The sequence below is a fragment of the Cyprinus carpio genome, chromosome B23 (assembly GCF_018340385.1).
Source record: "Cyprinus carpio isolate SPL01 chromosome B23, ASM1834038v1, whole genome shotgun sequence".
Taxonomy (NCBI): domain Eukaryota; kingdom Metazoa; phylum Chordata; class Actinopteri; order Cypriniformes; family Cyprinidae; genus Cyprinus; species Cyprinus carpio.
In genome coordinates, this window is record NC_056619.1 from 4,483,476 (window position 1) to 4,510,257 (window position 26,782).

Below are 26,782 nucleotides of genomic sequence, written 5' to 3' on the forward strand. Positions count from 1 at the left end.
ACTCATATGGCAAAAACTTGACTGAGCAAGCCATGCGTTTGATTAGTTCATATACGTAGATCAGCTAGAGATTCATTAAGAGAATAGAACAAAGCAGCATTGCCACCAAAACCATGATTTCTTTGGGCATATGGCATATATTTTCCAAAATTCCTGAGACAAAACTAATATTAAAATCATGAATTCATGTCTGTTCTGCAAATTCTTTTGAGTTTTCTTCTGTGCTTGAATGCTCCTGTATCAGCAAATCTTAAAAATGTGTTTTAGGGTTTCATGATCTTTTGAAGTGTGTGTGTGTCTATGCACAATCAATTGTGGGTATGTTTCATCATCCAGATGAAAGGAATCGTTCTGAGAAATAGCTGTTTTAGCTATTATATTAATCAAGAGAAGCAGGCATGAGAAAGCCAGAAACTTTTATGTCTAAACAAGTCACACTTGTTCCTGATTCTGTTTATGTGAATAATTTTACTTCTATCTTATGCACTAGCTGTTTAAACCAAAATTTAAAACAGATCGACTGAACCTGCAAAGTTGGACTGAAAATTCACAGGCTCATAAGACATAATCAGTTGCAGACAAAAACATCACTATTTATGCTGTATCCTGAGGCAGCAGTTGCAAATATTCACACAAACAGATGAAAAACATGTATGCATCTGCGTGTGTGCTATATAATACACATAGTCAGTTGAAGTGTATGCATCTGCGTGTGTGCTATAAAATCAATAAAATCATTGGTGCAGTACAAATTTCCAGTACAAAGCAATATTTATCAAAATATGTTTAAAATATGTCAGAGTTTTAGCATCTTTATGCTTACTTCAAGCACCAATATAACATGTTATGTCATTTAGCATCTCAAGTAAATGTATCTTGATTTAAGATATGTTCAGATATTTTTAGGTCGCAATCGTGCGACCTACATTTGTGTAATTACTGCCTAGTTGAATATATGACAACGTGTAATTAAAGATGATATGTAAATAAAAATAAACGTGTACCTAAAATACCAGTAGAACCATTAACAGATTTTCATCCTTAGTCAGAGCAAATTTGTACAGAGTGATATTTATCTTACTTTTTTTTTTTACTGGCACTAGAAAAACAATATTCTGGTCTGCTAATTTAACTGGAAGAGTTCTGATATTTCATATTCAAACACTTTGCTGTGTTGAAGTTCAGTGCTTGATTCTGCTCTGGCTTTGATTAAAACAATTCTCTTTGACAGAGCAAAAATATACAAAATAGCCTGCTACACTGTGTCTGGCCACATCGACATAGATATTAATATAGATATACTGTATGTACACTTGGCATTAATATGCGATCACCGTGATCTGATCAAGCAGATCGGATCATCAGTCAATCAGAACATGGCATGTTTACACTTGGTAACATCAACTGACTTTTCTATCAGGATAACCGATCAGATCTGTCTTTCCCTCACAATATTTAAATAAGTCTGGAGAGAATGGCCCAGTGCAAAGTCAACCTGAAGTGGTGAGTTTTCTTTTGCAATGCCTTTTTAAGTCGCAGGACATTTTAAAAATCAAAGATAAGTGTAGGAGTCTCACTAGTCTCCACATGGGTGTTCTCTGTCCTTTCTTCTGACAGTTTACGAGAGAGGGGCAGCGTTTTGCATGATGTCAGTTTTGCCATGCAGACACGATGGCTGGATTGTGTTTACATTACACTGAGATCCGATCACAGTGTGTCCTCGACTACCTCTGGAACAGGACACGCTGATCAGATAACATTCTGATCAGAAGTGCGTTTACACTTGTCTTTTCAATGTGTATGTGGACAACATCCGGATACAGGTCGCATGTTAATGCCAAGTGTAAACGCAGCCTAAGTCACAGTTTCCCTCAGTCCCCCTTCACTAAACTCACTCTGCTCATTGCTCACTAGAATAATTGCCCGCACCCGTTTGCAATTACCAGCAAGGACTCTGGCTGCATTTGAAAGCTTAGGCAGCTGAATTGTTGTCCTTCTGCACTATCACCCAATGACTATACTTTAGGCAGCATATTTTTTTTTTTTTTTAGCTCAGCTGTGTGTGAAGGATACATCAATGCTGCTTTCAGAACTCGATCAGATAAAGGAATCTCAGGCTACGCTCACACTGCGAGCCAGATCTGATTCTTTTGAATAGCTGTTCAGATTTTTGTTTTAAATGTGGCCAGTACCAGATTTCCAGTGTGAAAAGATCATGGTTCTGAACTTAACCACATACGCAAAAGAACAATATGAACAGGGTTGCCAGGTTTTCACAACAAAATCTGTCAAATTGCTTCTCAAAACTAATAAATATAGTAAATATTGCGTTAGTGTGGTCGCTTCAACCAACGGAGTTGAAAAACAACCTGCGGCATCAGTGAAAAATGTAGCCCAATTCCGTGGGAAAACAGAGGACTTGGCAACCCTTGCAAATTCCAATATGACTGATCAGACCATGGTCTCATTGCAAAACATCTGGGCCCGTATTCACAAAACATTTTATCTTACTACTAAGAGTTCTCCTAAATAGCAGTAATAGTTTTTAGCTAGAGTTAGAGTTTTCTCTTAAAACCTATTCACAAAGCTGCTGAGACAAACTTTTACTAAGGAATAGAGAGAAGTGTTAAGCTAAGAGTAAGGGTGGGGTTGACCTTGTTGCAATGGATGATGTCAGCATGCTTACTAACTATGCACACAGTGATTGGCTGATAGGGGAGGGGTCTCTGTCAGAGATTTATTCATAGAAATATTACAGAGTGCATTGTTAATTGCCACATTGAAATAAAGATTTTAAAATGCAGGCCAAGTGTCACTTATTAAACAATATAATATATATGTATATGTTTAGCTAATTGTCCAACTGGTGCTTGTAAAAAAATTAGTGAATATGCATATAAACAGCCTTTTAACTAACAGAGTAGAATAATCATGGCTGATAGCAAGACATGCAAACAAAATAGAAAAACTGGTCGCAAGAACAGCTGTTATTTCTTGCCCAATTGGTTAATGAAAACAAGCATATAATCAAAGGAAAATCTGCAGTTGGGATAACCTCCAAAACCAAAGGTGATACCTTTTTAAAAGCACATTATCGTCAAATGTTTCTAAAATGTTTATGTTCTGAGGCAGATTGCCGGCAACAGCTATTTCAAGATAGTTTGTGGTTTGGTCTTAGTGACTTAGGAGTCTTCTTCATTACTCCTAATTTTTCACAGATTTAGCTGCTAGTTTTAGTGCTAAAACGCTTTGTGAAATGCTCTTAGAGAAAAAATTTAGGAGTCCTAAGATGTTTTGTGAATATGGGCCCTGAGCTGTAAAAGATTTAGTACCACATATGGAAGTGGTACAAAACGGAACTGAAAAGATCAGATTCCTTGTGGTTTGTGCTGTTCACACTGAGTATGTTTACATGGACAACAATATTCCAATTTTAACATGATGAATACTCTAATTAAGAATCTACCATGTAAACAGATTTTTGATTACCTTAATCCGGCTAAAGTCATACTCGAAGTAAACATAAATCGAATTAAGACGTGGAGTTTTCCTATTTTAGTCGCATTACTGAAGTGCAGTATAGACATGTACACACCTTAATCACACTATTACCATTTTTGCTCCATTCTGAAACAGGAAACAAACACGGCAGTGGTCAACCGTTTGACGGCAAACAAAAGAGCATGGCTTCTACAACGCTGTCATCTGTTTGCATGTATAGCATGACAAATAATTAACTGCACTTGAAGCTTTCAGTAAATTAAAAATGAAACACCCAAAACTGCATGACATCATAATGAAGACGAACTATATGTTTATACGTGAAATTCTGGAGGGGACGTCCGATGGCGTGGCATGGGGACACAATGACGTGTGCCATTAATCGATATAAGTGCTATAACATTACTCTGAATAAGACAATATTAAGATTTAAGGTGATTACATGATTTGTTTTTAGAATACTGCTTTCATGTTCCCATTTTACATGTTATAGTACATAGATCGATTAATGACACACATAATTACGTCCCCACGCAACGCCATCCCTACAGAATTTCACATATCAACATACAGTTCCTCTTCGTTATGATACCATATACAGTTTTGGGATTTTTATTTTTAATTTTACAAAATTTTCAAGTGTAACATAGTTAATTATTTGTCATGCTATACGTGCAAACAGATGACACCATTTTGAAAAGTGAAAGTGACATGGCATACAGCCAAGTATGGTGGCCCATACTCAGAATTCGTGCTCTGCATTTAACCCATCCAAAGTGCACACACACAGCAGTGAACACACACACTGTGAACACACACCCAGAGCAGTGGGTAGCCATTTATGCTGCAGCGCCCGGGGAGCAGTTGGAGGTTCGGTATTCGGTATATAGTCGTGGTATTGCCAGCCCGAGACTCAAACCCACAACCTTAGGGTTAGGAGTTAAACTCTCTAACCACTAGGCCATGACTTCCCCAATGACTTTTTTTAAGCTATGCTCTTTTGTTTGCCTTCATACAGTTGACCACCGCCGTGTGTGTATCCAGTCGCAAAATGTGGTGAAGAGTCTTACACAATGGTTATAATGTGATTAAGGTGTGTACATGTCTATACTGCACTTTGATAATGTGAAATAGTCAATTCAAGTCACCTTTATTTATATAGCGCTTTTAACCACACAGATTGTGTCAAAGCAACTTTACAGTATTAAATAGGAAAATAGTGTGTCAATAATGCAAAATGACAATAGTAAACACTAAATTTTCAGTTAAAGGCAGTTCATTATTGAATTTAGTGATGTCATCATCCAGCTCAGTTCTGTTTAAATAGTATCTGTGCAATCAAGTCGATGATATCGCTGGATATTAAGTGTCCCCAACTAAGCAAGCCAGAGGTGACAGTGGCAAGGAACCCAAACTCCATTGGTGACAGAATGGAGAAAAAAGTTCAATTCCAGGCTACAGCAAAGAAACAGACTAATATTAGCGTAGATGCCATTCTTCTAATGATGTAGCAAGTACATCGGGTGTTGTGGGAATTGTTCCTGATTCCCGTTGTCCTATTTAATGCAGCCTAACAATCCTTTAATGGATTTGAATATTAGAATTGTGTTAGTGTGTTATGTGTAAGCCAGGTTAAAGAGATGGGTCTTTAATCTAGATTTAAACTGATAGAGTGTGTCTGCCTCCTGAACAATGTTTGGTAGGTTATTCCAGAGTTTGTGTGCTAAACAGGAAAAGGATCTGCCGCCCACAGTTGATTTTGATATTCTAGGTATTATCAAATTGCCAGAGTTTTGAGAACGCAGCGGACGTGGAGGACTATAGTGCAATAAGAGCTTGTTCAAATACTGAGGTGCTAAACCATTCAGGGCTTTATAAGTAATAAGCAAGATTTAAAATCTATGCAATGTTTAATAGGGAGCCAGTGCAGTGTTGTCAGAACTGGACTAATATGGTCATACTTCCTGGTTCTAGTAAGAGCTCTAGCTGCTGCATTTTGTACCAGCTGGAGTTTGTTTATGAAGCACGCAGAGCAACCACCCAATAAAGCATTACAATAATCTAACATTGAGGTCATGAATGCATTTATTAACATTTCTGCATTTGACATTGAGAGCATAGGTCGTAATTTAGATATTTTTTTGAGATGGAAAAATGCAGTTTTACGAATGCTAGAAACATGGCTTTTTAAGGAAAGATTGCTATCAAATAGCAGACCTAGGTTCCTAACTGATGACGAAGAATTGACAGAGCAGCCATCGAGTCTTAGACAGTGTTCTAGGTTATTACATGCAGTGGTATTAGATCCGATAATTAACACGTCTGTTTTTTCAGAATTTAGTAGTAAGAAATTACATGTCATCGAGTTTTTTTTATATCGACTATGCATTCCATAAGTTTCCATTCCATTCGTTTTTTTAAATTGGCATGTTTCGCTGGGCCGTGAAGAAATATAGAGCTGAGTATCATCAGCGTAACAGTGAAAGCAAACACTGTGTTTCCTGATGATATCTCCCAGGGGTAACATGTAAAGTGTGAAAAGTAACGGCCCTAGTACTGAGCCTTGAGGTACTCCAAACTGAACTTGTGATCGATATGATACCCTCTTCATTGCTATGAATTGATGGCAGTCAGATAAGTACATTTTGATCCATTCTAATGCATTTCCACTAATGCCAACAAAGTTTTCTAGTCTATGCAAAAGAATGTTGTGGTCAATAGTGTTGAACGCAGCGCTAAGATCCAGTAGCACTAATAGAGAGATACAACCACGATCAGATGATAAGAGCATATCATTTGTAACTCTAATGAGAGCAGTCTCAGTACTATGATACAGTCTAAATCATGACTGGAAATCCTTACAAATACCATTTTTCTCTAAGAAGGAATATAATTGTGAGGAAACTACCTTTTCTAGTACATTGGACAGAAAAGGGAGGTTCGAGATCGGTCTGTAATTAACTAGTTCTTTGGGGTTCTTTTTTTTTTTAATGAGATGCTTAATAACAGCCAGTATGAAGGTTTTGGGGACATATACTAATGACAATGACAAATTAATAATAGTCAGAAGAGGATCTATGACTTCTGGAAGCACCTCTTTTAGGAGCTTAGAAGGAATAAGGTCTAACATACATGTTGTTGGTTTAGATGAACAAGTTTATACAATTCTTACTCTCCTATAGAAAAGAATGAGTGGAATTGTTCCTCAGGGGATCTATAGTGCACTATCTGATGTGATACTGTAGCTGACGGCTGCATGGTTACAATTTTATATTTAATAGAATCAATCTTGGAAGTAAAGTAGTTCATAAAGTCATTACTGCTGTGCTGCTGGGAAATGTCAACACCTGTTGATGCTTTATTTTTTGTTAATTTAGACATTGTATTGAATAAATACCTGGGGTTATGTTTGTTTTCTTCTAAAAGAGATGAAAAGTAATCAGATCTAGCAGTTTTTAATGCTTTTCTGTAGGATATGGTACTTTCCTGCCAAGCAATACGAAATACCTCTAGTTTTGTTTTCCTCCAGCTGCGCTCCATTTTCCGGGCTGCTCTTTTTAGGGTGCAAGTGTGCTCATTATACCACAGTGTCAGACTGTTTCCCTTAATCTTCCTTAAGTGTAAAGGAGCAAGTGTATCTAAAATTCTAGAAAAGAGAGAATCCATAGTTTCTGTTACATCATCAGGTTGTTCTGAGTTATTGAATATGCTGAGGAATTGAGATAAATCAGGAAGATTACTTACAAAGCAGTCTTTTGTGGTAGAAGTGATGGTTCTACCATACTTGTAACAAGGAGTAGAATTTACAGTTTTAGCTGTATGAAGTTTGCACAAGACTAGATAATGATCTGAGATATCATCGCTTGGCTGCATAATTTCAACACCATCAACATCAATTCTATGTGATAGTATTAAATCTAGAGTATGATTTCGAAATTGAGTAGGTCCTGACACATGTTGTCTAACCCCAATAGGGTTCAGAATGTCTATGAATGCTGATCCCAATTCATCTTTTTCATTATCAACATGTATATTAAAATCACCAACAATTAAAACTTTATTTGCAGCCAGCACTAACTCAGATAGAAAATCAGCAAATTCTTTAATAAAGTCTGTATTGTGCCCTGGTGGCCTGTATACAGTAGCCAGTACAAACAGTATAGGGGATTTATCATTAACACTTGTTTTACACCATAATTGCATTTTCATGTATAAAATAGGAATACTCCACGTCTTAAATCAATTTATGTTTACTTCGAGTATAACTTAAGCCAGATTAAGGTAATCAAAAAGCTCTGTTTTACATGGTAGATTCTTTTTTAGAGTATTGTCTTAATTGAGAGCAAAAATAAATAAATAAAAAAATAAAAAAATTCAGATTTGGGCCACATTTGCCAGCAGTGTGAACGTAGCCTCAGTGGAGAGGATGTCACAATCATTGGATTCAGATATACCCTGTTACCTTCCTGCCTCCATAAGCTGCCTGCAAGGGTAGCATTTTTCAGCACTTGGAAGCAGCCTCCATTTAAACCATGTCATGACCACAGCTGTTGGTCTGACCTCATCAGTACTCCTTCTGTTCATCCATCACTTCTCCTGTTCTTTCCACATCTCTTCGCCATGGATTAACCTGTGAGATAAAACTGTTAACATTCATCCAACGCATCATATTCACATACATATGAAAGAGCAAACTCCTTATGCCCTCCATATGCAAATCCCCAAAACACATCTGAACTTATAAACTGCATGGCCAGACAGATCAATTGCTTTTTCTTTGCAGGTTTGATCCTGATGGCTTCCAATGCTGTCCTTTAAGATGACTTGAATCTATTAGTGATTACATTTTTCATTCTGGCTGAAAAAAACCTGCCCAGAATCTTATTAAACAGAACAACTGACGTCTTCTGCATTGGAGAGCATTTAAAGATCTGCTAATTACATTAATGATATTTTATGATCTGGTTTCCCAAATAATTAAGCTAAACTTAAACATGTGTTGTCAATTCAATTTAGAAAGGACAGAAAATATTTGGTGGCTTTCCTCAAAGAGATTCCAATCAGTACAGAAATAGATGATGGTCAGAGAGAGTTATTCTTTACATTTATGGGTGTGTTAATTATGTGTTGAAGCCTCATAATTGCATTTAGTTTTAGATGATTTATTACCAGCAGTTTACCACAGCTTGTGCGATAAAACCAAATATGCTATTTTGTCTACATACAGTCAGAATTATGAGTGTATATGGGTGTAACGTGTAAGGGGGAAAGTACGTTTGTAATTGCTATATGGGTTGTGAGTTACCGTCTATCTAAGCTGCAGCAAAAAAATTGTAGTTGAATAAATGCTTTGCTCAAAGATGAGATGGCAATAGAGAAGATAATTTGCAAGCAGTTGAAGTAGACAGAAGTGCAAGATAGATACATACCTCCACAGTCCACAAATAAAAACAGGTAGTGGTCAGGCCCTGGCTCTCACAAGGCTGAATTTAGTGGTCAGGAAAACAACTGGACACCACTGTATCTTCATGCTTTGCGACCGCAGACATACCTGATTTAGCAAATGATGGCAAGATGAAAAGGAGAGAAAAACAGTGGACAGAAAACAAAAACAGTAACTGAGGCTAATGGTGCATTTTTTCAGCTTTTTGTTCAAAATGTTATTTCTTTATTTTTTTATGAAACTTACCCACATTAAAGTGTTTAAACAAAAGAATGCATGAAGCTAGAATAAAATGTTTTTGTTTACAAGCAGAAACCCTGTTCTTTCTTTTGATGTTTTGTATGTTCAGATATTCATATAACAAAATATATACAAATTAAAACCTAAATAGGGACATAGCAGTATACTTAAAGTATGATGTAAAGTTAACTTAAAGAAAACTTATGAGTATACTTGCAGTATAAAACTACTACACTAGTAGTTTACTGAGACTATACTTCAAAGTGTACAAAGTATTTAATTAGTAAACTCTCAGTATACCTATAAGTTCACTTTTAGTATAATTGCAGTACAAACTACAAACATAGAGGTAAAGTTGTAGACTCAAAGTTTGATACTGTTATACTTAAAGTATACTTAAAAGTATACTTTTATATACGAGAAAGTGGGCCAATTTAGTCCCAATGAGCATTGAAACAGTACACTTATAAGTATACTACTAGAACACTGATATTTGTATACTTGCTACATAAAGTATACTTAAAAAATATACTTGAACTTTACTTAAGTATACTTAATGAAATAAACTTGAAGTATACTACTATTTGGTAAGGGATGCACTGAACTGCCGCAGCTTTAATTACGAAGCACAGGCAGAGGGGCTCCGATTATGATTTACCAAATAAACTTATAAAATTCATACATTACATAGTTGAGTACATATCATAAGTACATAGTGTAGCTTTAGTTACCATGATTGGAAATGCAGTACGTCCCATAGGTGGCTAAAGGCCACATTAAAACTGTCCTGGAAACTTTTTAATAAGGTTTACTTTTCAAATGTCTTTTATGTATAGTTTTAATCTTTTTACCCTTCTCCCAGACCCAGACTTTTCATTATATTTGAATTCCATCATAAAAACAATAAGATGTTGAAAATAGTGAGTTTATATTTTTATGATCTCTCTCTCTCTCTCTCTCTGAACTCATAATGATTGCTCTTCAGTTGTGGTGTTCACAACAAAAAATGTAGGCTACATAGTTACTGTAGGTCTACTTGTAGAGGTGAATTTCACCTTTCAGAGTGTCATTTTCAATCAAGTTGTAATTTTGGCAAATAAGGAAAAATTAATTATCTCAGATATAATTGTCTTAAAATAAAGTAAAATTAATTGTTATCTCAGTTAAATTTGTCTTAAAATCTTTAGAATGCCACACCTCTCTCATCTTTCAAAAAAATAAATAAATAAATAAATAAATAAATTAATTAATTAATTAATTAAAAATTAAACCAATACATCATTTGAGATGTGCTGGAAATGCTCATTAATTTCAGAAAAAAAAATAAATAATAAGAAACATGACAATGCTTGATGCATATCTACTTCTAGACATGTAAGTAACAGTATGGTGAGAGTGTAAAAAAGTATGTCCTGGAAGTGCATTTTTAAGTTCGCGTGTCTATAGTTCACACATAGCTAGATACAGAAATAACTACAGACATTGTCAGGGTGACAATACAGCCTTAACAAAATAGCAGAAATGCTTTATGAATACATAACATCAATTGTAATGATATGTAGCCTTTTTTAAAGAAATAAACACTCTGGTAATACTATCTCAGCTCGGGATGTAACCGCTTTAACCCATGCCATGTATAATTAAATGATCTTCCCCTAGCCTCGTTTAAACGGCGTGGGAGTGTGCCACAAATAACTGTAGGCTATCGTTCTTCAGCGGATCCGCCTCTCTCTCAGCGTCACAGCACTCCGCACCTTCACCGATCAGCTGCGTGTTAAACACTGGGATGCATGCAGGTACTGCTGGCAGAACACGAGAGTCCGCTGGAGCGCATTTCTCTCTCGTCGGGTTGATAAGCTTTGAGGGTGAGTTCGTATTTTAATAAAGTTTATTAAAATGCTGAATGTAAATTAGAAACAGACAGTGTAATACCTTGCCAATTAGGCGGAGACAGTTAAATACAGAAGTAATCCTTATCTTTTCACAATGTTGTCACTGCATTATTTATAGGCTATATAATAAAGGCAAAGCAACACTATTTTTTTTATAACGTTTTCTCACTCTGTACTCATTGCATTAGTCCTTTAATAGCCCACCCTTTAATTCAATAACACCAGCCTAATCTAATTCTGTTACTGTTATCATTTATTGCATTATTCCTTTTTAATGCAGCAATGATACGACTGTACCTTTTCTACTTGCATTATTCAGGATGCATATTGGTAAAACTCTAAACTTGCTGATACATTATTGGGTCGTTTTAAAAGTCTCATACTCCATACACACTATTGCATATACAGGGGATTATATATAATAAATAGCACAAGTAATTCTCTTTCTTGTGCACGGCAGTACTTAATCCATAAATGCAGCATAAATAATGTACTTGTTTACAATTAAAAATGCATCATATTTCTGTTTCACTTATTTTCTTGTTTAAAATCATGTCATTATCAACATTCAGGCCAATACTTACAGTATTTTAACGTTGGACAGAGGTTTTCCCCCGCAATAACCTCTTGGCTTTTATTGGTTATAGTGGTTCATGTTGCATATCGGTAACATCCTTCTTAAAGCTTCATCTGCAATATTTCATTGCTGGTCAGCTTGACAATTTTCACCTCCAGAGAGATGCAGTGGTAGTATCAGTTAAAATGCATAGCAGACAGTTAGTTAAAAACTATCCACATTTACACATTTGATTGGTCCTTTTATCTATAGAGAGTTGCAGTGCATTTTATCAGGTTCTTTTTTTTCTCATTCTAGTATTTGAACCCTTGAGTTTGGCACATTGCCTTTTTCTACCAGTCGAGCTACAAGAACTAACTTTAGGAAGTGCATTATTTACACTTGGTACACTTTTTTGCTAATTGCATAGCTATATTAACACGACTTTCAGAGGTGATTTGAACCAAAATGCATCTGCTTGTTCAAGCCACATATGTAAATTTTACCCTTTCCAAAATGCAACTGTCAGCATTGCCATTCCTGAGATGAGAATAGTCAGGAATCCCTCTTTAGCAAGCAGACATCTGTTGTCTTTTTTTGGGCTCCTGTTTGTAATTTTCATTAACCACATCAAGTGCACCAACATTTTTAGCCCCACATTATCACTACCAGAAGTGAAGAGATTATAGAAGTCCAGTATGTTCTATTACCATTTACTTGGTGTTATGAAACATTGAAACTATCTTTTAGCTTCACCCCTCATCTCTTGTCTCTTTACCTTCAGGTAGAGCAAGATGACAGGTCCTCCATCTTTCTTGTTCAGTCTGACCGCATTGGCTGTGGTTGTATCTTTGGTCTATAGTGGCGCTTCCATCACAAACAATGAAGATGACTGCCTTTCGACACAGATAAAGATCCCAGTGATCCTGGACCAAAGCACAGTGAGGCTCCAAAGCCCAGAATTCACTGCAGAAAGCTTCAGTGAGCCAGGAGTGATGTGTGGGATTGAGTGCCAAAGAAAGCTGCCAGAAGCGAGGCCTGCGGAGCTGGAACGACTACTGTCTTATGAAACCGTCTACCAGAACGGAACACGCACCTTCACCAAAATACAACTGGAAGAGGTCGCCGAGCTAAGAAACGCATCCTCTTCTGTTGTCTGCAATGCAGGACACCTTAAACGCAGAAAACGGCAGGTATACGGCATGGACGGACGCTTCGTGATCACAGATAAACACTTCATCACCAGGTACCCCTTTTCTGCCTCAGTCAGGCTCTCTACGGGTTGCTCAGGCATTTTAGTTTCTCCAAAACACGTATTGACTTCTGCCCACTGTGTCCATGATGGCCAAGTCTATCTGAAAGGGACCAAGAGGCTGCGAGTGGGTGTCATGAAGCTTCGCTCCAAACGCAGTGGAGGACGCCAACGAGGAGGCAGGAGGAAAGGAGAAAAGAGGAGAGAAAGCGAAGTGGGAAATGAAGAAGATGTAGCCACTGAAGGAGAACTACTTAATAGAGAACACAGGAGGAAAAGGAAGAACCGTATTAGACGTGACACAGATTCAGACCGGTCCAGACAACCGGTGTTTAGGTGGACACGCGTCAAACTAACACAAGTGCCAACAGGCTGGATGAGGAGAGCAGGCAAGGAGATCTCGGCTGACTATGACTACGCCCTTCTGGAGCTGAAACGACCCCAAAAGATGAAGTTCATGGAGTTAGGCATAGTTCCAGTAGTCAAGGACATCCCGGCTGGAAGAATCCACTTCTCTGGTTTTGACGATGACCAATCAGGGAAAGTGGTCTACCGCTTCTGTTCGGTCTTAGAGGAGTCCAAGGACCTCATGTATCAGTACTGTGATGCGCAGAAGGGGTCAAGCGGAGCCGGGGTGTACGTGAGGCTACGAGATCAGGGAGGAAAAGGGAAGTGGAAGAGGAAGGTAATTGGTGTGTTCTCTGGACATCAGTGGGTGGATGTTGATGGGATACAGAAGGACTATAATGTGGCGGTCAGAATAACACCCGCCAAGTACGCCCAGATATGCCACTGGATCCATGGAGATGCTAGTCGGTGTAAACTGGCCTAAAAAAAGGTCGATGAGTCCTCAAGACTGCTGGGACGGTCTAGATGCAAACTGCTCATGTTTGTGACCCAACTGAAAATCCACAGCATCTGTACAGGAAATTCCGTTTTAACAAGATGAATTTGGATGTTGTATATTTATTTTTGTTTGCATTGCCAAAATTTGAGCCTTTGTAATGTCATGTTCAGGCCACGTTTGTGTTAAAAAGCCAATATCACCAGCTGAGGCCAAGTAGTTAACTACTGAAAAACGATACAGCTTGACATTCAGTATTTTTGTTTAAGTTCTTGAGGAGTTCACCCAAATATGAAAAATATCACTAGCTGCATGAAGAGCAGCTCATTTTCCATACAAGTAAAGTACATGGTGATTCATACTACCTCTGAAAAGGATCATTTGCTTACAATAAGAATAAGGTGCACAAGTCATATGGACTATTATGCTTTTTGAAGCCTGGCAGTATAAATCACTATGTAGTAGCTTAGACATTCTAGGGGTGATTGTTTGGTCTAACAGTATTTGTATTTATTTAATATTGAATGCATTTGCCTAGTAAAGTCAAGTTAAAACAAAATTACACAAGTACTTTTTAGTATACCTTTTGTATAAGTTTTCTTTTTTTTATATATATTTTTTCTTTCACAAAACACCAGAAACAAGATTCCTTTCTACACCATTCTGGTTTATTATCTTTGAAATGACAGAAAAAGGAACATTTGTTACATTACACATGACCAACAGCCACGCTATTAGCAAAAAATAAGTAACGCAATCAAAGTGCACATTCTACACTAACAGCTCATCAGATGGATCCAAATATAAATACAAAAGCTGAGCGAAGCAACACCAGAACCAGCCAATTAAAGACTTAATGCAGCAGGACTTTATCCCTCCAGAGATCCTGATTGGACAGCATCCTGGTAGGAGGGCCCGCCCTCTTTCTGGTCAGGGAAGAGTTTGATAAGATCATCGATTCGAAGGATGGTGATGGCTGCCTCTGTGGCGAACTTCAGACTCTTGGTTTTAACCATTGTGGGTTCATACACTCCCGCCTGCTTGTTGTCTCTTGGCTTTCCATTTACCAGGTCCAACCCGATCCTAACAGCACACACACAAAAACAGGTTTAAACAGAGGAATCCAAACTGCATTGGCTCTCAGCTTGATCCATAATAGGCCACATTGCTTCCAGATGGTCTGCACAAATACCAATCATCTACCAAATAAATTCTAAGGACATTTTAGGGAAGTAAACCACAACCTTGCTTCTAAACACCGGATTTTTTATTCCTGATTGCATGTTTGTCTGCTGTCTGACAGCGGAGTCATATTTCTAAGAGCTGAACAGCTTCCCTACCAAATTAACTGTGTGATGAAACCATTTGAGGTTCTTGCGTTCAGGGTTGACCTGAGCCTCATTGTGGAAGGCTCTGAGTTTGGCCACCAGGTCAGTGGAGTCTTGTGCGGCGTTGACTGCCAGAGTTTTAGGAATGACGAGCAGAGAGCGAGCAAATTCAGCAATAGCCAGCTGCTCACGGGAACCCTACATCAAACACATGCACTTCGTCAAAGATAGTCGTGTTATTTTACTGCTTCGAAAAATGTGCATTAGTAATATTTTGCACCCTCTTGTGGCCTCAGGAGAGAAGCCAAAAGCTTTTAAATTCAAGTAATTTGAATATTGATAATATTTAAGTACAAAATTCGAATTTAATTTTTCAGCCATTCTGACAGACCTATTACTGTACAGGCATGAAATTATTTCATTTTACTTAAATATTCAAACAGACTCTGCTACAATTCCTGTTTCTATGGCAACACACCATTCTAATTGGAACTTTTTATGACTGCATAACACATTGCAAATTTGGCAAAAGGATGTTTCCTCTTAAAAATCAGGCTTCAAATTATGATTGCTTAATAAACTGTTTTTTTTTTTGTATGATGTTGTTTCCTCTTAATGATTAGTCAGTTTTAATACATCTCAATGATAAATAAGGCATGTTTGTTCTGAGCAGGATGGAAGCAGCTGTCAGCAGAGCTGTTTATCTGTCCCTTTCCCCACTCAGGACTCTCACTGTCTCCCACGCGTATAACTGCACAAGCCATCAAACAGGCACGGCAGCAATTATAATGGGAGTGTGCATGCATCCAATTGCACATAATACAGAAATATTTTATATATATAAAACTGGTCTTGACATTAATATTACAATAAAAGTCTGTCTATCTTTACTAGATTGTGCATTTATACATCAGCTATTATTTAACTGTCAGTTTGTTACAAAGTAACATTTTACCTGAAAATACAAATAAGACATCAAGAAAATAAAGATCCCAGCAGGCAGCTGTGAAAGATTGGGTCCTCACCATGCTTGTTGCATAGTTCTCCAGATAAATGGACAGCGCAGCCTCTACAGCGCCACCTCCTGGTACCACAGATTTGGACTCCAGCACCCTCTTCACCACACACAGGGCATCATGCAGCGAGCGCTCCATTTCATCACACATGAAATCATTCGCCCCACGCAAGACGATAGAGGCAGATGTGCGTGCCTTTGTGCTGAAAGACAGAGAAAACGGCATTAAGAAAAAAAAAAAAACTAAAATGTGACCCTGGACCACAAAAGTCTTAAGTGTTATGGTATGGGTGTATTTTATTTGGACGAGATAAGACTATTTGAAAATCTGGATTCTGAGGGTGCAAAAAATCTATGTGATGATAAAATTTAATTTTGTGTTGTATGAATTAATTTTCTTTGCATTTTACTAATCAAAAATCAAGTTTTGATATATTTACGGAAGGAAATTTACAAAAATCTTCATGGAACATGATCTTTACTTAATATCATAATGATTTTGGGCATAAAAGAAAAATCTATAATTTTGACCCATACAATGTATTTTTGGCTATTGCTACAATTATACCCCAGCGACTTAATACTGGTTTTGTGCTCCAGGGTCACAAATGTGATTTTCAAATGTGTGTCCAATGAAAAACACTGCTCAAGATAATCAAAAATTAAATCAAATAGCAGCAGTATTATTTTTCTGAACGCAAGTAATTTTTTATCAGTTTTTGGCAAATTAGACGAGATCATACAGGAAATGTTTTCTCTCTCTTCATGATTAACGCTGTTTGTACTTCTTCGGCAAGGTAATCCAGTGTATTTGTATAGCACATTTCCCCACACCAGTAATTGAGTTTCGCTTTAAATGTGTTTAGGCTTGAGTTTTAAGTGTTAATATTCATGTTCTTCATTCTCTTTTTCTTCTTCCGTATACAAATAAATGTAAAGGATTTTTGTGGAGCAAGGGGAATTAAAATACATAATTCTAACATTTATAATGTTGGAAACATTTGGTTTTATTTATTGGTATTTTACGGTTCTAAATGTAATAAAATACTTTAAACTTTTTTTTTTTTTGGTATTTAATGTAATTTTTTCTATGTTTTACTTGTTTTCCAGAAAACACCGTAGATAATGTGTTTAATGTCTCCTCTTTAACAGATGTGCAGACATCCTAATCGCTGATCTTCAGAATGTAGGTAATATCAGGCATGAATTCAATCCTACAGGTTTTGTTGAAGGAAAAGGAAGATGCTCTCACTTCTTGATGAGGATGAGCTCGTCGTCACACACTCTGTCCTGCACAACCTCCTCAGCCTGACCCAGCATGGCCGCCTCAAACGTCTCCTCTCCCTCCAGGTTAGACAGAGACGAGCACACAGTGGCTATGGGGGAAATCAAAACATTGTTCATCAAAACTAAGAAATACATGACCTCTGTATTTCAAGAACAGAAGGTCTATCTCCAAAGTAAAGAGAGAAGCAAGTGTAGTCAGCTGACCCCCTGTAGATTTGGCGATGCGTTTGAGGTCCTTCTTGAGCACCCTCCTCACAGCCATGGCTCCTGCATCTACAAAGTATTTCAGACACATGTCATCAATGCCTCCTGTGGTCAGAATCACATTCGCTCCTGATGCCAGGATCTTCTGAATGCGCTCCTTCGTGATGTCTGACTCCCTGAGAAACAAATCCAGAACGATCAGCAAAACTGATGAAAATGATTCACCAATCATAGTCACAGCCTGAGACATCAAAAGTCCTAATAATTCAAACAGAGAAAAAAAAAAAAAAAATTGAAAGGACACTTGTTTGCAAAAAAAAAAAAAAAAAAAAAAGTTGAATAAGGTAATTATATTTTAAATAAAGTAGGTAAATATGCTTAATAAAGTGTAAATTGGAAATAATAATAATTCCGCTCAACCTTCTGAAAATGATCATGTCAACATCAGGAGGTAAAAATTAATTATACAATTACTTCATATGAAGCTCACATGTAACAGGCTAAATACAGACATAAAAACGGTCCAAAATAATTGTACTCCAATTACTAAAACCACATACAGAGAGTCAAGAGAGCATAATGCATTTATAGCATAAATATGAACTTAGTCTGATATATCAAATAGAGCAGTGAAAAAAACACCAACAACAAACAAAACGTAGTTATTGGTTTTTGTTATTATTAAAATTAGTTTTAGTAGTAATTTTCAATGCATTTATAATTGTTCTTTTCCAATTTTGGTTGGTTTAAATCGATTAGACAACTATTTCCGTTTACTTGTATTTTGCTTCAACAAGTCAAAATTTGGTCCAAAAAAAGGCGAAACATTACAATTTAAAATATATTTTTTCAGTTTTCAGCATTATTACTGCACTCTTCAGTGTCACATGATCTTCAGAATCATTCTAATATACTGATTTGCTGCTCAAGAAACATTTCTGATTATTATCAGTGTTGAAAGTTGTGCTGCTTCATATTTTTCAGGATTTTTTGATGAACAGCATTTATTTGAAATAAATATTTTGTAACATTATAAATGTCTTTGTGACTTAATTTAAAGCATTCTGAATAAACATTTATTTCTTCTAAAAAAATACAAAAAAAAAAAAAATTCCTTGAGGCCAAAACTTTTAGTGGTTTTAGTGGTATAGATACATGTTGTACAGCCCAAAAGTAAAACACAGACATGTATCTGTGTGTAAGAGAGGCTTTGGGCAGACGATGCTTTACCCCACGCGTATAACTACACACACCACAGATGTGTGGCAGCAATGTAAATGGGAAATTTCTTTGTGTGTGTGTGTGTGTGTGTGTGTGTAACAACATGCCCTCACCTCTGTCTGATTTGGTCCAGTTTCTCCGGATCGCTGATGACCACCTGAACACCCATCTTCATCTTGGTCTTCTGCAGGCTGAAGTCCAGACAGGCTATCTTGGCACTGGACACACGCTTCACCATTCCTAAACAACACAAACATCATTCACAAACACACGTACTAACATACACTGTGCAACGCCAAAAACAAGCATGCGAGTGAACAGACCTTGTGATCCGACAGTGCAGTTCAGTGCGTATCCGTTGACGAGGAAACTCTCCTTCTGGCTGCGTCCGTGAGCCTTCAGCACATTCACAGAGTTGATGGGATAGCGAGCAACACCTTTACCATCAACAAACTTCACAGCCAGGGCAGCGTCCACCACCATATTAGCAAAAAAATCTGAATCACTGACAGAACGTCAAGGAACAACACTTCCATTTCAAACGATTAGTAAGGTCTGCAAAACTCAATGCAGTTTAAAACTCTGAAATAAAATCCAGACTATTTATGCAGCCTTATTGAATACTACAATGACTTAAAAATAACTGTTTTGGATGTTGTGACATGATTTTAGAAACATAGTTAAACACTAAATATTAAGGGTGTAACAGTACATGTATTCGTGTCGATCATTCCTCTGTACTACTAGTTTTAATGCAAATAAACATGACTGAACATCTCATGCCTCATAATTGCTCAATCAGTGTTTCAACCGCGGAAAGACATCAACAATACAGCGTGGAAATGAAATGTCACGTAGCATTTAATTTACCTCAGCAAGTCATCAGTGTCCACAGCTCGTTCGTTCACTAGAGAAATTAAGTCTAGAGAGGAGCATTTTGCGAAATATTACACCATATACTCATACTTTACTAAACCTGTTAGTCTTAATTATTTAATGCACAGTATGTTTACATTAATCTGTTATGAAACATGCTATGACAGCCATCGTGCAATTGAATATATTTAAACAAATAGCTTAGAAATTATTATTACGTTAATTTAAAAACTGCATTGTGTGCAATTTAATGGTTTGCGTACAATTTATTTAAAGTTGACTGTTGATCATCTATTTAAAAAGAAATAGTAATTAAATTTAAGTTTGGGTTAAGTTGTTAGTCCTAATGTAAAAGGGCTCCCTATAGTTTTATGCATAAGCTGAGGTAGATTTTTATCACTAAGAAAATTTAAACTATAACTGAATGTATTTAAAGAAAGAGCAGCTTGTTCACTAAACCATTAAAAGAAAATAAAAATAAAAAAAATAAAAAGGTTAGTTTCCCCCCCGCTGTACCGAAATCATACCGAACCGTGACGTTAAAACCGAGGTACGTACCGAACCATCATATTTGTGTACAGTTACACCCCTACTAAATATTATATTGAAAATAATATATACTATAAAATACTTTTAACAATAAGCAGAATCTCTAATAAGCAGTAAATAAGCAGAATTTGTATAGAGGCTGCACACACACACATATAAAATTAATCAACTTTAAATGATAACATTCAATGTTTATATAATTGATAATATTAAGAGGTATAATATAACATTGTTATATATACACATTATATAGCATTACGTGTGTGTGTGTGTGTATATATATATATATATATATATACACACACAGTAGCATGAAACAGCACAAAACAGAGGATACACGCCAATGATTTTAGAGGACATGGAAGTCTTGGCAGCATTGATGAGACACTCTCTGCCCAAATCATCAGTGCTGATGGTCAGGTTTTCATTGATGTATCTGACTGCCTCCCTGTGAAGCACAGCAAATTAGACCGTTTCATTTTAATCTCAATTATGCTTAAACACACAAGACTTCCTGTAGGCACAGGAAGTGACTCTTACTTGCAGGCCAGTCTGTATCCACTGATGATGGAGGTGGGGTGGATCTTCTGTTTGACGAGCTCGTCAGCACTCTTCAGCAGCTCAGCGGCGATGATCACTTCACACACACACACACAGAGATGAGTGGTTCTCATCATTCTTTAACTGATATTCAGTCAACACTGTGTAATGTACTGTCAGGATGTGGAAGCTGCAGAGAAAGACCTGCACGTCCCGTAGTTTATGACAGGTGGTTTCTGTGTCCTGTTAGCATAGCCATACATACTGAGACTGTATGGATGGCACTATAACAGGAAATCTTTCTTAACAGAAATGTCTATCCAAAGCAGCAAATGTCTCACCACTGATGTTGTGCCATCTCCAACCTCCTTATCCTGCAGCTCTGCTAGCTCACAGAGGACCTTAGCGGCCGGGTGCTCCACCTCCAGCAGCTTCAGGATGGTGGCTCCATCATTGGTTATGGTCACGTTCTGAAACACAGATCCTAAGCATGAGGAAACATTGGCACTGCATCTGCTATCTACAAACAATTCTAATGTTCCCTATTGGACGTTAAAGGGACAGTTCACCAAAAATATGAAAATTCAGTCATTAATTATTCACTCTCATGTTCAAGACCTCTGTTCATCTTCAGAACACAAATTAAGATATTTTAATGAAATCCGAGAGCTCTCTGACCCTCCACAGACAGCAAGGGTCCTTACGCGATCAAGGTCCAGAAAAATAGCACGGACTTCAGTAAAATAGTCAATTGGACATCAGGGGTTCAACCGTAATTTTACGAAGCTGCGAGAATACTTTTTGTACACAAAGAAAACAAAACAAAAATAACGACTTTATTCGACAATTCGTCTCCTCCGTTTCACACTGTAGCGCTATTTTGGAGAGTATCACATACGTAAACAACGTAAGCAAATTATGTCCACAGATACGCTGTTTATGTTCAGATCAAAGCATAAACAACAGAGTATCCGTGTACATAAGTTGCTTACGTTATTTATGTATGTGATACTCTTCAAAATAGTGCTATAGTGTGAAACGGAGGAGACGAACTGTCGAATAAAGTCGTTATTTTTGTTTTGTTTTCTTTGTGTACAAAAAGTATTCTCGCAGCTTCGTAAAATTACGGTTGAACCCCTGATGTCGTGTTGTCTATTTTACTGAAGTCCGTGCTATTTTTCTGGACCTTGATCGCGTAAGGACCCTGTCTGTGGAGGGTCAGAGAGCTCTCAGATTTCATCACAAATATCTTAATTTGTGTTCTGAAGATGAATAAAGGTCTTGCAGGTTTGGAACGACGTGAGAGTGAGTAATTAATGACTGAATTTTCGGTTTTGGGTGAACTAACACTAAGTATACAAGATCTGAACATCACGGGTAACTCTGACCGGAGGAAAAACGTCTGCACTTACGCCGATGTCGTCCACCAACATCTTGTCCAGGCCGACGGGACCGAGAGAGCTCTTCACGATGTTAGCAATGGATGCAGCGGCCATGACTGCAAAGCAACAAATAAAATGAATTTGTATGTTTCGCACTTTTCTGCTCTGCAAGCTTTTGTATACCAATGTTGTCCACACTGCAAGAACTGAAAACAGAATATATTTTTGCATTCCACTGCACTGCTTTTTAAAGCATTTTCTATGTAAACATGCCCTACATGGATGTGTTTGACCACTGCACTCACGTCTTTTGCAGCGTTTTGTGATTAACACTGTGTTCAGAGTTGCATACTGCATAGAAGGCACTATGTTTGATTTGTGACCACTGACCAGTGAAAAAAAAAAAAAATTCTATATGCTATAGAATTAGTACGCACAAAATGGCCATAGAAATATGCATACACAATTTTCTACGCACATATTGTGATTAATAAAAAATAAACTTTGCGTAAATATGTACGCACCATACGGACATTTTAGATCTTGCGTACAAACTATTTTTCCTGGAGTGAGAAAAGTAAAGTAAACAACGATTTTATATCTATTTCAATATAGGCTACACATATACAGTAAAAATATTTACAAACAAAATAATTAGATAATTTTATTAACAATAAACAATTTTCCTGTGTTTCCTCGATTTGAAGCAGTGCTGCGCAGGATGAGTGTATAGAGGCTTTTACACAGGACACGGAAAGCGCTGCACTATGAAACCCATTCATTTCAAAGGCTTGCGCCGTGTGGGGAGGTTAGTTGCTGCGCCGACCAAAGCGCACGAGCAGGATCCGTCTGCTCTCTTATCGCTCTTGCGGTACTTGATGTCATATACTGATCATTCTGCGCAGCAGTGCTTCAAAGCACGCATGTGACAAATGACATCAGAAAAGCATCAATACGTTATAATCAGTTATGCTCTATTACTGAACCGATACTGAATCGTCCTCGTCTGCATCGAGATGCATCGAAGAAACGATTAAATTTCGACACCCCTAGTGAAGTCATCTCCACATTACAGGGCTCCAAACAAAAAAAATCGAGTAAGGAGCCATTGGCTCCTATAAGAAAAAAACTTAGGAGCCAAATTATTTTTTTAGGTGCCACAGAATAAACGTGTTTTATTTATTTTACGATTATTATTATTTATATTTCAACATTTCAATCATACTGTCATGTGTTTATGTCTCATCTTTTCTTGACTTTATCAGCATTTTAATCCATCTTGTAGATGACCTGGGAACTAAGGTTCACTTAAAGTGGGAACTAAATGTCTTTTCCAGCTTGAAATCTACAGTCACAAAGACTACAGTCACTGAGGCGCTAAAGCGACCGCCCCATTAAGGAGTGCCAAAACTGTAGCTTATTGTTTGAATTTCGTTATGAATTCGGAATAATTTTAAAGCTGGTACATTTTATTAATAAGTGACAAAGCACAGAGCTTTTTGCGATTACTGGACGAGATGCGGTGATGTAAGTGACGTTGTAGTTTAATATTTTGTTAGTCTAGCCCACGAGACACGCAGTCGGCTCTTTGGATTAAGCAATGCATAAATTCATGATGCCATTTTGTTCATAACGGTTAATGCCATTTTCAAAATTATATTTGCTTTATATGAGTTAATTTAGACATGGTGAACATTTTTTTATAGACCGTTATTTCCTTGCGTTGACAATTTAATGTGCTGCATTATTTTGCTCATTGTGCCCTCCTGTGGCCTCGGGAAACAAGCCAAAAGTTTAACCTATTTAATCTTCATATAAAACATGAGAAATTAGATATTTGTTTAATTTTTATTTTGTGTTTGACTTAAAACAAAACCAAAAAAAATGTTGAAAAATACAGTGGGTAAATGTAAACTTTTTTTCTATTGCTTTGTTTTCAAATGGACTTGCAAAAAAAGGTTATCCAAAAATTTTTTTTTTTTATTAAAAAAAAAAAAAAAAAAAAGTCAGAACGATATGAAACATATTGTTGTAAAAATTTTTTAGCTATATCAACCCAGCCCATACCCACGGTCATTCACGTGTGTGTAGGATGGCTGAAGAAATTACAAGATTGTTTTGAACACGGCCCATGCCCTGGCTTAATCACATTGGAGGGACACCAAGAAATTACAAGATTGTTTTGAACAACACTGTTAAAATACATAATGTAATATGCCTAAACATAATATGAACATAACCAACTTAAGTCCATTATGTATTATGTAAATTTGCTGTAGATGTATTTTTTTTGACCATTGAACATTGCAGCTTTTTGTTGCTTTTTTTTTTTCTTCTTTGATGAGGGTTTTGTGTGTTTTGTGTTTATTGTTTCAAAGCATTCTGATTGGCTAGTAATGTAAGTTTGGTTGAGAGTGAAAGCTGCTCCTCTCATACCACTGGTGGAACTCATGGACTCGAGAGTGATATCAGTCAACAACGATTCACTGTCGTATTGATCACTGCACTAATGCACATGAGGTTATGCATAGGCGTTGTAAGCTCCATATACGGTGCTTTCGGGGAGGAGACGGGGTGGAGATGCATGTGCACACAATCTTCCCCTGACTGGGATTCATAAAGAGATTTTTTGCACAGGTTCTGGCATACGCATGGTTTTATAAATCAGAAAACTTTTTTGAGTAAACAAAAACTAGCTTTTGTGCCCATGTACACTTTTAAGGATGGAACCTACGGAGAGTTTTATAAATGAGACCCCAGATGCGTAGCAGGTCATCTGGGTACTTTGTGCCCGTTTTATGAATCCAGACATACTACATGGCTCACATACTGCGTTTAAAGCTACTATATAGCAGTAAAGTAGGCATATTTGGAAACAACAGCAGCATCCAAAAAAAAGGCGCTCTAGGTAAAATAAGTTTACCTTTCCACACCTGGAGACCTTGTGTTTTTTCAATTCCAATACCCTGCATCTCATGCTTTTAAATGCGCAAAAAAAAAAAAAAAAAAAAAAAAAATATGATTCAGCCCCAACCATGTACTAGTGCTTTTCATTTATTTATTGTTTTTTTTTTTTTTTAGTAAGTTAAAATACAAATGTTTAGTCTATACTTGTTTAAGCAGGAATTATTGGTCACATAAGTGATGTTACAGGGTTTATACACGTGTGTGTGTGGTATTTTAACGCCACAGTATTCCAGTGCTCTCGTTTTCTTCTGTTTTCTGTGTAAAAACTCACTGGATGCACGTGTTTGACAGTTAACACTGCGTCTTAAAAACGCGTGATCTAAATAAATTAAATTTTTTAACGTAAAAAAAAAAAACATCTCCATTCCACGAGCCTCCATCTGACGCTTCTAAACGCGATAACGCGTGATTTGTGAACAGGTCCTTGTAGGGCAGCTGAACTGTCAGCAGGGCGTGAATGAAGCATCGCACAAAGCACAAGACTTCAGTTAACAACATTAACCTTTACATGTGCATCAATTAGACATCTTTCTTCCACGTGACTGTATTGTGTGGTGCACGCAAGGGTTTTAGACCTCACAGGCTTGCACATGTTTAATTTGTATCACGCGGTCTTGCAGAGACAGTATTAGAGATGCGTCACAATGATCTAACGGTACCGGCTCACGGGTCGCTCTACCGACAGCGCGCAGACCCACGGAATTCATTTGTTAACGACTTCAGAAGACAGTGCTTTAAAGCTGAAGAAGTATTTTGATGTAAATCGAGGATTATACTCTGATTCATGTTAGCCGCACGTGCTGCTCGAGACGCCGGCCGCTCTTCCGGTTAAACACCGCCGCGTGCGCCCCGTTCACCGCGTCGCTGTGTTGTATTGAGGGCAAATATGAGCGCATCCCGACTCACCGTTTTGAGTCCTCACGGACTCGCCGGTCGTCCTCTGGCCGAGCACGGTTAACGGACCCTCTGTCATGGACATGTTGGATGGGAGAGAAGAATGGAGACGCGCGCGGTGGCTTATGGGTAGCGTGAGAGCGGGAGGGGCGCGTGTGGAAAGTTCCAGATCGATCCAGAACAACAGCTTTTAGTTCACACTCAAACACACACATGAGCCACTAAACCGATTCAAAGACTCGACTCTGCACATATATGCTTATAAAGAGCTCTAAAGCCCTACAGATTGAGTCACGGACTGATAGAGATGTAAAAACTACAATTCCCTGTTTAATGCGGTAATTCATTCGATGGTTGTCGCCGAAGCGTTTATTACGATTGAGGGACACCTAGTGGTCTGGCGGAACAGCGGCGGTTACTTTAAACGGTGTAATACTCTCAAAAGATTATAACTTTTAATCTTTTTTTTTCCTCTAAACATTTCGAATGTAATAATAATTTGACTTTATTCTCGTAATATTTCGATATTCTCGTAATATTTCGACTGTATTCTCGTAATATTTCGACTTTTATTCTCGTAATTTTTGACTTCCTCCTAATATTTCGACTGTTTCTCGTAATAATTGGCTTTATTCTCGTAACATTTCGACTGTATTCTCGTAATATTTCGACTTTATTCTCAAAATATTTAAACTTTATTCTCGTAATAATTTGACTTTATTCTCGTAATAATTTGACTTTATTCTCGTATATTTCGACTGTATTATCGTAATAATCTGACTTTAATCTCG

General features: G+C 37.3%; 2 protein-coding genes across 2 annotated transcripts; one reads left to right on the plus strand and one right to left on the minus strand.

Moving 5' to 3' along the window:
* Positions 1–10,635: 10,635 nt before the first annotated feature.
* On the plus strand, positions 10,636–14,266 carry LOC109065375 (inactive serine protease 35). Its single transcript, XM_042750024.1, has 2 exons — positions 10,636–11,049; positions 12,417–14,266. Exon 2 carries the CDS (start codon positions 12,427–12,429, stop codon positions 13,714–13,716), a length of 1,290 nt encoding a protein of 429 aa, XP_042605958.1. The 5' UTR covers positions 10,636–11,049; positions 12,417–12,426; the 3' UTR covers positions 13,717–14,266.
* A 108-nt stretch (positions 14,267–14,374) lies between these two features.
* Positions 14,375–26,232, minus strand: LOC109065378 (T-complex protein 1 subunit alpha). Its single transcript, XM_042750023.1, has 12 exons — positions 26,004–26,232; positions 22,161–22,246; positions 21,090–21,218; positions 20,749–20,846; positions 20,546–20,656; positions 19,107–19,288; positions 18,897–19,023; positions 17,563–17,738; positions 17,324–17,447; positions 16,082–16,274; positions 15,091–15,254; positions 14,375–14,811 (listed from the first exon to the last, which is right to left on the minus strand). The coding sequence occupies exons 1-12, from the start codon at positions 26,074–26,076 to the stop codon at positions 14,598–14,600; spliced, it is 1,677 nt and encodes a 558-aa protein (XP_042605957.1). The 5' UTR covers positions 26,077–26,232; the 3' UTR covers positions 14,375–14,597.
* Positions 26,233–26,782: the final 550 nt, after the last annotated feature.